This window comes from Mercenaria mercenaria, chromosome 13 (assembly GCF_021730395.1).
Source record: "Mercenaria mercenaria strain notata chromosome 13, MADL_Memer_1, whole genome shotgun sequence".
NCBI classification, from domain to species: domain Eukaryota; kingdom Metazoa; phylum Mollusca; class Bivalvia; order Venerida; family Veneridae; genus Mercenaria; species Mercenaria mercenaria.
Window position 1 is genome coordinate 78,482,364 of NC_069373.1, and position 11,738 is coordinate 78,494,101.

The 11,738-nt window shown below is 37.0% G+C and overlaps 1 protein-coding gene across 4 annotated transcripts; it reads left to right on the forward strand.

Annotated features, from left to right (window-relative positions):
* Positions 1-3,052: 3,052 nt before the first annotated feature.
* Positions 3,053-9,308, forward strand: LOC123528677 (transmembrane protein 187-like). 4 transcript variants are annotated; one of them, XM_045308589.2, is made up of 2 exons: positions 3,053-3,107; positions 7,061-9,308. In XM_045308589.2, exon 2 carries the CDS (start codon positions 7,092-7,094, stop codon positions 7,908-7,910), a length of 819 nt encoding a protein of 272 aa, XP_045164524.2. In that variant the 5' UTR covers positions 3,053-3,107; positions 7,061-7,091; the 3' UTR covers positions 7,911-9,308. The 4 variants fall into 4 exon arrangements, with proteins under 4 accessions (XP_045164524.2, XP_045164525.2, XP_045164526.2 ...); XM_045308590.2 differs by having other exon boundaries at positions 3,070-3,202; XM_045308591.2 differs by lacking the exon at positions 3,053-3,107 and adding an exon at positions 3,109-3,208.
* Positions 9,309-11,738: the final 2,430 nt, after the last annotated feature.

An 11,738-nucleotide genomic window follows, 5' to 3' on the forward strand; every position in this document is an offset into this window, starting at 1 on the left:
ATATAGTGGACTAATACTCAATATTAAATACGTGTTTTCGAAAGGGAAGGGCAATGACATTATTTTGATTTTGTTGTCATTTTCCCCTAATGACGTTTTTCGCTTGTTTGTTAATTCTAAACAGTTTAGTGTATTGTTTTGACATGAACTGGTAATATGAGTAATTATAAAGTTAAGCACGACTAATATCATTATACATCTATGTGAAAATTCAAAAAATGTATATATTAGTATCGACAGTATTTGTTAATAGAGATATTATTAGTATCATATTATTGAAATATTGTTAGTTTCATCATGGAGCTATATTACACACCATCTATCACAACTCCCTGGTTTCATTTAACTGGAGCTCAAGATGATGGATAGTATCAATCATTCTGGATCTAAATGCAGACCATCCATATTATAATTAAATAGTATCATCCAGCATGATAGAGTGAATTTATTGTTAAATGAAGCAATACATCTGGGGAACGGCTCAACAAATATTTCTTTTATAAAAACAAAGTTGCTATCTATCAATCTATAAATACTGTATGACACCCTTGCGAGTATTTACAATATCTATGTGTTTAGGCCTATTTTACTTGTTACAATTTCAGTACACATCTTCTCCATGTACTTGATATTTAAAAAAATTTATAAGTGCAACATACAGAAGATAAAGTTTAAACTTCCACTTAAATAAATGAAATAAGGCTTAGTTTATAACTTACAACAGTCTAAAAGCAAGTTTAGATCTTCTAATAGAACGTATTCTGGGTATCCAAAATTTTGTATCCGGGTATGGTTACACTTTTCTAAAAGTTGCCTAATGTCCAGTGTTAACAATATTTTTGAAAAAATATTATGATGCAAAGACAGTTTAACAGCATTTTACAGTATATGACATTAAAGTGTACCCTGTCATTACATCTTATTAAACTAATTTCAAAGAAATCTTCGTGAAAAATCGGCAATTTCACACAGCAGACGACAACCTACTTTCGATTTTAAAAACTTGTAAAACGATAAAATCAAAATATTTTCTTATCTAAATTTGATTTTGATCAATTTCAATTAATAGAAGGAGAACTTGTAATAATTACAGGGTGTTTGAATTTGCCGAAATGATAGGGAATGCATATGTCTAGTGAGCCGGGTAGGAGGTAAAATATAAGATGGCATTGGCACTGCAACCAGTCCATGGACAATCTTGTAAAACATCAGTAGCCTGGCATCATTCCTTCTGTTTGCAAGGGAACGCCACCCAAATTGTTCTAACATGTGTGTGACACTGCTGTAATTTTAGTAGTCATTGGTGACCCATCGAGCGGCCCTGCGTTGGACCATCTCGATTTTATGTATGTTGTGCTGTGTATATGGACTCCACACTGAGCTGCAGTACTCTAGTTGTGGGCTAACAAGGGTTTTGTAGGCAAATTCCCTAATATTTTGCTGTTTGGAGGGAATATTGCGCTTAATGAAGTTAAGTGTTTGACTAGCTGTTGAAGTGACCTGGTTTATGTGTTTGTTCCAGTTTAGATCTGAAGTGATGCTAACACCAATGTATTTTGCATCATTTACGGTTGCTAGTGTCTGCCCGTGTAATGTGTAAGTGGATTTGTAAGGGTGTTTAGACTTGGAAATATTAATCACTGTGCATATGGATGGGTTGAATTCCATGTCCCATGTGTGTTCCCATTGTTGTAACCTGATTAAGTCCTCTTGCAGAGTATGTTGTTGCGTAACATTGTTGACTGTGATATAAACAGCAGTATCATCAGTAAATAACCGGACCTGTGAAACTATATTTTCAGGCAGGTCGTTTATGTGTAGCAGAAAGAGAAGAGGACCGAGGACAGAGCCCTGTGGAACACCAGATGTGACCGGGACCTCATCCGACTTATCACCATTGACTAAGACGGACTGACGGCGACCAATGAGAAATGATTTGACCCACTGTAGTGTGCAGTCCTGGATGCCATGTTGGTGCAGCTTATATAGTAACTTTAGGTGATTAACCTTATCAAACGCCTTTGAGAAGTCGAGGAGTATTAAGTCTGTTTGGTGACCATGAATTAAATTCCTGGATAGGTCCTCGACAAGTCCTAATATTTGGGTTTCGCATGACCGTTTTGACCTGAAGCCATGTTGCAGGTGATAAAGTATGTTGTTGACCTGGAAATGTTTAGTGATGTTTGATGCGACAATGTGCTCCATAACTTTGCAAAGAACACATGTCAGAGAAATGGGTCTATAGTTAGCAGGGTTCCCTGTTTGATATTTTTCTTTGTTTTTTATCACCTTTCTTAAAGAGAGGAGTGATATTCGCCTTGGACCAGTCAGAAGGGATAGAGCCTGTTTCTAGAGATTTTTGGAAAAGTTTGGTGACCAGGGGGGCAATTTGTACACTTAAGTTTTTCAGGACTACCGGTTTTAAGTTATCGGGACCGCAAGCTTTGTCACTCTGTAATGTGGACAAAAGCTTTTGGACACCATTTACACTGATGGAAATTTCAGGCATTTTGGGGTATTGAGGCTTTGGGGCGTTGCTAAACAGGTATTTGGTTTTCAATAAGCATAGCTGACTTAGTTTTAAGGGATTCATTGGAGTGAAGACGGACTGGAATTGGCGGTCGAGAACATTTGCCTGGCCCCTGCTATCTGTGATAAGGTTATCATTTTCCGATAGTGGGGCAATGCCTTGGGTGTCCTGTTTGGCATTTCTGGTGGTTGAGAAGTGCTTTTTACGGGAGAAGTTTTGAGCTGGTTTGGGGTTATTTGGATCACCTGAGTGTGCTTCTAGGTCATACTCTACGTAGTTTGTGTGGGCCTGCTTTATCTCCATTTTGACCTGGTTTCTGAAATTTTTGTACTGATGTTTGACCTTGAGATTGGACAAGCAATGCACATTAACTTCCTATCGGAATATCAATTACCTGTTAGAAAACTGCATTCCCAAACCTGGCAAAATCGTGTCCAACAAAAACAAATGAGGACTCACAATCCCCACCACGCAGCGCAATGCAAAGTCATCAAAACAGATGTCAAATTATAGAACATGTTAAAAGATTTTATTCAAAAAGACCAAAACACAGGAAACTCCCCGCAGCTTAAATTCTGTATTTTCTGTTAATCTGATATAATCGTTAAACTGTCGCTGAGAAAATTATTGAATGTTCCATTACTGATGCACATAATGTCTTAAAATCCAATAGTAATTGTATGATTGTTTAAAAATTGACCTTTCTATTTTACAGGTGATATATATTCGGATGGCCCATTTTCGGATAATCTAAATCAGTCGGACATAGAGTAATGAAAACGTAATTGTAATCACTGTTTAATTACAGTGCCTAATAAATTGGAAGTATTTTGTACACTATTTGGATTTTTTCAATGTACTTGCTATGAATAATATCACCTAGACAAGCTTACTGTCGCTGAGTGGCTGCTTTTTAATTTCTGAATTCTGCAGCCACCGCAGTTTGACCGTCACAATATTAAACAAACTGTATACGTCGGATTAGTTCGACTATTATATCGCCATCTTTGTCGTGCAATTCAGTGTTCACCTGTTTTCCTAATTTGTAATTTTTGGTACTCAATGGCCAAGCTTTTTCATTGTAGAACTACAATCATAACAACTGATCAATGTGCTTCAAAATCATAAAACTAACAATAAAACCTCATTTAATGCCTTATCAGTATAAACCCTAATTAATTTGGGGTGGATTACAATTTGCAAAGTGTACTGACTATCTCTTCTTCACTAGATACAGAGGGAGTACTAATAACAGAGGGGTGTGTTGGATGCAGAGGGAGTACTAACTGTGGGAGTGTCTGAAACCTGAAGCTTATTTATTGCAATACTTAATTCTGCACCAGACCTTTCTCAGTATCTTTAATTTCTGCCTGGATCATCACCAAATTTGGTCTGTAAATTTTTGTCAGGCCTTTTCTTTTTTTTTTTCAAATGGTTTTTCTTGACTGATTTTTTTCAAATGGTTTTTCTTGACTGATTTTAGGGGCTGCCAAAGCAAAAAATAGAAAAGGCATTTATACTAAACACAGTAACTGTTGTTGTCATTCATGATTCAGTGTGTCATACATAAATCATATTGAAGGACAAATAGACAGTTTAAGGCGAGTGACTTGTGGCCAACATCACAGGGTTGTCCCATTGGTGGTCCCTTTTCAGACTCTTTCAGATCTGTCATTCATGCAGAACTCTGGTTGCCATGGCAACCAAAAGGAAAAGCTTTAAAAGTTCTCTCAGACTGCTGGCCTGATTTAGAAATTTTTTCAAAGAAATGTGGCTGCCAGGGAAACCACGGATAGCCCAGTGTTTGAGTGTCCGCTTCAAGTTTAGTAGTTTGTGTGTTCGAAACCCTGCCATGTCATACCAAAGACTTAACAAGAGCTGTCCGTAAGACAGCAATTGCTCGACTATTCGAACTGTTGTCCCAGAAGCAGCAATATTACCCTTGAAGTTAGAGTATCTATAGAGTTTCAGTCCAGTATCTGCATTAGTTTTGGAGATAGTAAATTGAATGCAAAACTTCAACCAGAAGTTTTAAGATCACAGGGGACATAATTTGGCCAAAATGCATGTCAAGAGTTATGGGACTTGATGCTATAACCTAGTTTTATAACCCTGAAGATACAGTAAAGTTTTAATTCAATATCTGTATTTGATTTGGAGACAGTAAGTTCAGTAACTTGCATGCAAAACCTTAACCAGGATTTTCTTAAGTCCAGAAGGAAGCATATGCCTTTAAGTAATAGCAATATGTACTTGAATGCAAAACTTTAACCAAAAGGGGGCATAATTTGGCCAAAATACATGTCAGGGTTATGGCTCTTGATGCTGTCACCTAGTTTAAAGACCTTCAAGCAGTCCTTCTTTGTTGACCATCTACCAAATACTTTCCAGCAATGTTGATTTGTTAAAAGAATGCTGTCTGGGACTTAAGACAGCAAAAACAACAGCTCTTTAAAACTTTGAAAATTCAGCTTAAATTAGGTTGCAAGTTAGAGAGAGATTAAAGTGTCTTACTCATTTCTATCTAACCCTCTTGAATAAAAGAAATTTATTACATACTCCAAATGAAATCAAGCTAACTATTCTATGACCATTGATATTGTTCTTTTATCTTACTAATTCAGATTGTCCAGATGGCATATTTTATGACTTTCACTTTTACGGTTGCCTTGATCCATTTTGTAGTTGCCATCACTTTAAAATTGGTAACACGAATAGATGTCATACAGGTTTCTAGCTGCCATTTCCTAATTATTTAAGAATAAAGAACCAGTTATTAAGGTAGTATTTACTAAACACTTGGCAAATTACAGACTGGGGCCTCTGTGTCCACGTGGTAATGGTTGCCAACTTCAAATCACTTGACCCTCACTGATATTGGTTTGAGCCTTACTTAGGGTGAAGAATTCTTCATGTGAGGAGCCATCCAGCAGGCTTACAGAACATTGTTGGTTCTACTAAGGTGTCCGGCTGTTATCTAATAATGCCTGGAGGGGTACATAGGGTCTTCCAACATCATAAAAAGCTGTTTATATAAAATTATTAAATATTATAGATTCATTATAAGAAAGTCTGATATGAAAATACTGAAAAAAGAAATGACTAAGTATTGCAGTGGCAATACAGAAGCCCCCTACTCACAGGTAAAAACAAGAGCTGTCAGTAAGACAGCAGATGCTCGAATATTCGAATTGTTGTCCCAGAAGCAGGAATATCACTATCTACAGAGTTTCAATCCACTATCTGCATTTGTTTTGGAGATAGTAACTTGCATGCAGAACTTTAACCAGAAGTTTTAAGTTTACAGGGGACATAATTTGGCCAAAATGAATGTCAGAGTTATGAAACTTGATGCTATAACCTAGTTTTATAACCTTGAAGAAACAGTAAAGTTTCAATTCAGTATCTGCATTTGATTTGTAGATAGTAATTTGCATGCTAAACTTCAACCAGGATTTTCTAAGTCCAAAAGGAGGCATAATTTGCACAAAATAAATGTCAGAGTTATGGGACTTGACCCAGTGTGGTTGGTAATTGATATAGAAAAGAAAAAAATAAGTTACAGAGCTATATACCTTTAAGTAATAGCTATATGTACTTGCATGCAAAACTTTAACCAGGATTTTCTAAGTCCAAAAGGGGGCATAATTTGGCCAAAAAACATGTTATGGCTCTTGATGCTATCACCTAGTTTTATGACCCCGAAGACACATGTGAAGTTTCAATTCAATATCTGCATTAGTTTTGGAGATTGTAACTTGCATGTAAAACTTTAACCAGGATTTTCTAAGTCCAAAAGGGGGCATAATTTGGCCAAAATACATGTCAAGAGTTATGGGACTTGACCCAGTGAGGTTGGTAATTGACCTAGAAAAAAAGTTTCAAAGTTATATGCCTTTAAATGATAGCCGTATGTACTTGCATGCAAAACTTTAACCTAGGTGTGACTCCGACACCAACACTGACGCCGATGCCGGGGTGAGTAGATTAGCTAGACTAATCTTTGAATAGTCGAGCTAAAAATGATCTGACAACCATAGGTCATGTGCGCGACACAGTCTTATCATGGGGAACTCGTCTGTGTAGTACTAAAAAATCCTTCAATGCAATTAAAAGTAAATTGAGTGGAAACAAATTTTTACTTTACCTTGAACAGTGACCTTGACCTTTAACTGACAAGCATAGATCATGCGTTGACACATTGTCTCATCATTATAGCACTTAGATAATCCATCAATGCATATAAAAGGTATGGAGCAGAAGCAGTTTTAACTTGACCGTCAATAGTGACCTTGACCTTTGACCTACAAGCATAAGTCAGGTACAGGCATAATCTTCATATTGCCCTCTATTCACATACAAAGTTTTATGAACCTAGCTTGGTTACTTTTTGAGTTATCACAGGATCAAGATTTGCGGACTGACAGAGGGCATTCCATTAGTTCCCTCCAGTGTTCCAATGGTAGGGTATTAATAATGGTACAGAAATGTTAAACAAACAAGTTAATAACTTCTTTATTCTATTTTCAGTGAGAATCACCAAGGAGACAAAGAAGAAACAATGATGCCATGGATCATGGTGAAGTCATTATTCCTAGTTTTATCAGTGACAGCTCTCATGAGCTATGCTGTGTATAAAGGGTACTTTAACGGGGCCCATGTTGAACTTGGAAATCAACACTATGCCGAGCGTGTACATGTCTCAATGAAAGGATTTTTACCCAGATGGATAAAGATGCCATTCAATTCTGTTGTTAACATTGGCTACGTGATCATTGGGGCAGCTTGGTGTGCTGCTACTACTATAGCTCTGTCAGAAGACAAGATCAGAAAAAATGATGCTCAAATGTTTTATATTTTCAACTTGGCAAGTTGTTGTTATGGTCCAATACAAACATTGAGAATTGTGACTCAGTTGAAGGGGTTTGCCATTCTTGACCAATGGTATACTTTGCCTTTCTTCATGTTGGTATTCCTCTGGGGAATGAATACCGTCAACAGATGGAGTTCAGCTTGGAACATGATCTTTATGGCAGCTTCAATAGGAAGTTATTTTCTAACATTGTGTCATATACTAGGCTTTGAAATTTGTCTCGGTGTACACATTTGTTTTGCTGTCGGTGGAGCAGTGTTTGCATGGATGAAAGCTCCGCAAGCAAAATGTAGGAACTCTTTTATTTGTGCACTGATAAGCTGTGCCGGATTTGTAGTTTTAAAGTTATTAGACCTCGAGCTAATAAAATATGCTGAATTTTTTAAATACATTTCAGGACATTTTATATCTAAAGTTTTTGATATAGGTCAGGTTCACTTTGTGAACATGTTCTGTTTTGCTGTAAGTACTGCTTTATATGCAGACAGCAAGAAAAAGGAAAAATAAATGGCATCTTTCACCTACCTTACATGAAAAAAAAATGGATAAACCAATAAAGCCATTATAAATTATCTGCTTGATAATCACCCTTGCTTTCTCCCTGTGTTTCATACTGCTCTGACCCTTTCTATATAAAAAGTAGTTTTTTTGAAATTGTTAAAGATAATGTTTATATTTTAGTAAGCGTTCCTGTTGTTTTATTACCCATTTATCTAACTGACAGACTCTGCTGTTTATTTTATATTTTTAGACATGTAAAATGTTAAATGTATCATATATTCTATTGTTTCCTTTTGTTATGCCCCGCTCCAGAGAACTTGACCCAAAACCTTCAAACTTGATAGTGTGATTGGGCGTATGAAGCAGATGACCCATACTGGGTTTGGGTCATTGGCCGAAGATCAAGGTCACAGGGACCTGAACATTGAAATTATTTCTGCATGATAATTTGAGAACCACTTGACCCTAACCTCTAAACTGGATAGCATGATCGGGCGTATGAAGTAGATGACCCCTGTTGTTTTTATGGTCAGTTTAATAGTCAAAGGTCAAGGTCACGTGGGCCTGAAAAACCATTTCCGCTCAATCACTTGACAGCCAGTTGACCCAGTATCTTCAAACTTGATAGCATGATTGGGCATATTAAGTACATGACATGTAATGTTTTGGGGGTTAGCAGGTCAAGGTCATTATGATCAGGGGACTAAAATTGGGACAACTTATTATGGGGGACATGTGTGTTTTACAAACAGCTTTTGTTTTTGTATTGTATTGTATTGTATTGTACTGGTAATCTTGCAATGAATTTATGACAGCCTCAGCCCTGAAGTTGTATTATGCATTCGTGTGAGTATAATGAACAGACACAACTACCAATGAAGATGTGGAACTGATTCAGTGATATAAATCATATAATGAAACATTACAGTTGAGCAGATAACTAATTAGCATATGATGCATATTATGCAAAAAGCTTTGAATTCTGCTTGCTGTAGTTATTATGTAATAGGGGACCTAGAAATAAGACTTCAAATGCTAGATATTGCATTATACATAATGCACGTCCACTTGAAAGATTGTAAAACACACAAACTTGATTTTAATTATCTTGGAAAATGTAGTTTCATTCTGGCAAATGTGATATTCAAACTGTGTCTCATGCTAAGAACTCTTTAACACCATTGTTTTGCATTAAATGCCAATACAATGTAGGTAAATAAATATCAATGTTTATATGCGATCGTACAATTTTGCACTTGTGCTGTATTCTGTTTTCACTCATTTCTCTCATTTTAGTAATTTTACCCTATGTCAGGATTTGGTAGTGTAAACTCTTGTTATTTCTCTGTTTATACACATTAATTTGATTAAATGATGCAAATACACATGAAACTATAGATGGAACACAGTAATTTTATTTTTTATATGCCCAAATAGACGTATTATGTTATACCCCCGGTGTCCGTCCTTCCGTTAGCAATTTCGTGTCCGCTCTGTAACTCTTGAACCTCTTGCAGGATTTCAAAGAAACTTGACACAAATGTTCACCATATGGAGACGACGTGCAGAGCGCTTGTTTCGGATGACCAGCTTCAAGGTCAAGGTCACACTAAGGGGTCAAAGGTCATATGAGTGTGATTCGTGTCTGCTCTGTTAACTCTTGAAATGCTTGAAGGATTTCAAAGACACTTGGCACAAATGTTCACCACACTGAGACGACATGCAGAGCGCTTGTTTCGGATGACTAGCTTCGAGGTCAAGGTCACACTTAGGAGTGAAAGGTCATGTATGACTTTGCTGTGTCCGCTCTGTAACTCTTGAACTGCTTGAAGGATTTCAAAGAAACTTGGCACAAATGTTCACCACACTGAGGCAACGTGCAGAGCACATGTTTTGGATGACTCGCTTCAAGGTCAAGGTCACACTTATGGGTCAAATGTCATATATGGCTTTGCTTTATGTATATTGCTCTGCATTGCTCTTGTTTTTATTTGGCAGATCCCTTTTTAGCTCGACTATTCATAGAATAGTAGAGCTATTGGACTCGCCCATGCGTCCGCGTCGGCGTCCCGATTTTGGTTTAGGTTTTGTATGTAAGCTGGTATCTCAGTAACCACTTGTGGGAATGGATTGAAACTTCACACACTTATTCACTGTGACAAACTGACTTACATTGCACTGGTTCCATAAGTCTGTTTTGCTTTTTTACAAAATTATGCCCCTTTTTCAACTTAGAAATTTTTTGGTTAAGGTTTTGTATGTAAGCTGGTAACTCAGTAACCACTTGTGGGAATGGATTGAAACTTCACACACTTATTCACTGTGATGAACTGACCTAAATTGCACAGGTTCCATAACTCTATTTTGCTTTTTTACAAAATTATGCCCCTTTTTCGACTTAGAAATTTTTGGTTAAGGTTTTGTATGTAAGCTGGTATCTCAGTACTTACTAATGGGAATGGATTGAAACTTCACATACTTGTTCACTGTCATGATCTGACATGCACTAAGCAAGTCCCATAACTCTACTCTTTTTTTTTTTTAAATTATGCCCCTTTTTCGACTTAGCAAGTTTTGGTTAAATTTTTGTATGTAATCTGGTATCTCAGTATCCGCTAATTGGAATGGATTGAAACTTCACACACTTGTTCACTGTCATGATCTAACATGCACTGTGAAGGTCCCATAACTCTACTTGGCATTTTTACAAAATTATGCCCCTTTGACTTAGCAGTTTTTGGTTAAGTTTTTGTATGTAAGCTGGTATCTCAGTATCCACAAATTGGAAAGGATTGAAACTTCAAACACTTGTTCACTGTCATGATATGACATGCAGTACAGAGGTTCAATACCTCTACTTTGCATTTTACAAAATTATGCCCCTTTTTCAACTTTTGTATTCATTCAATTGACAAGGCTGTTGAATAGTCGAGCGTTGCTGTCTTCCGACAGCTCTTGTTAGCTCACCTGTCACTTTGTGATCGCGCTGCGTCCGTCATCCGTGCGTGCGTCCGTAAATTTTTGCTTGTGACCACTCTAGAGGTCACATTTTTAACGGGATCTTAATGAAAGTTGGTCAGAATGTTCACCTTGATGATATGTAGGTCAGGTTGGAAACTGGGTCACGTGCCGTCAAAAACTAGGTCAGTAGGTCTAAAAATAGAAAAACCTTGTGACCTCTCTAGAGGCCATATTTTTCACAAGATCTTCATGAAAGTTGGTCTGAATGTTCACCTTGATGATATCTAGGTCAAGTTCGAAACTGGGTCACATGCGTTTAAAAACTAGGTCAGTAGGTCAAATAATAGAAAATCCTTGTGACCTCTCTGGAGGTCATATTTTTCATTGGATCTGCATGAAAATTGGTCAGAATGTTCATCTTGATGATATCTAGGTCAAGTTCGAAACTGGGTCATGTCCGGTCCAAAACTAGGTCAGTAGGTCAAATAATAGAAAAAGCTTGTGACCTCTGTAGAGGCCGTATTTTTCATTGTTTCTGCATGAAAATTGATCAGAATGTTCATCTTGTTGATATCTAAGTCAAGTTTGAAACTGGGTCAACTGTCAAAAACTAGGTCAGTAGGTCAAATAATAGAAAATCCTTGTGACCTCTCTAGAGGCCATATTTTTCAAGGGATCTTCATGAAAATTGGTCAGAATGTTCACCTTGATGATATCTAAGTCAAGTTTGAAACTGGCTCACGTCCGGTCTAAAACTAGGTCAGTAAGTCAAATAATAGAAAAACCTTGTGACCTCTCTAGAGGCCATATTTTTCATGGGATCTGTATGAAAGTTGGTCTGAATGTTCATCTTGATGATATCTAGGTCAAGTT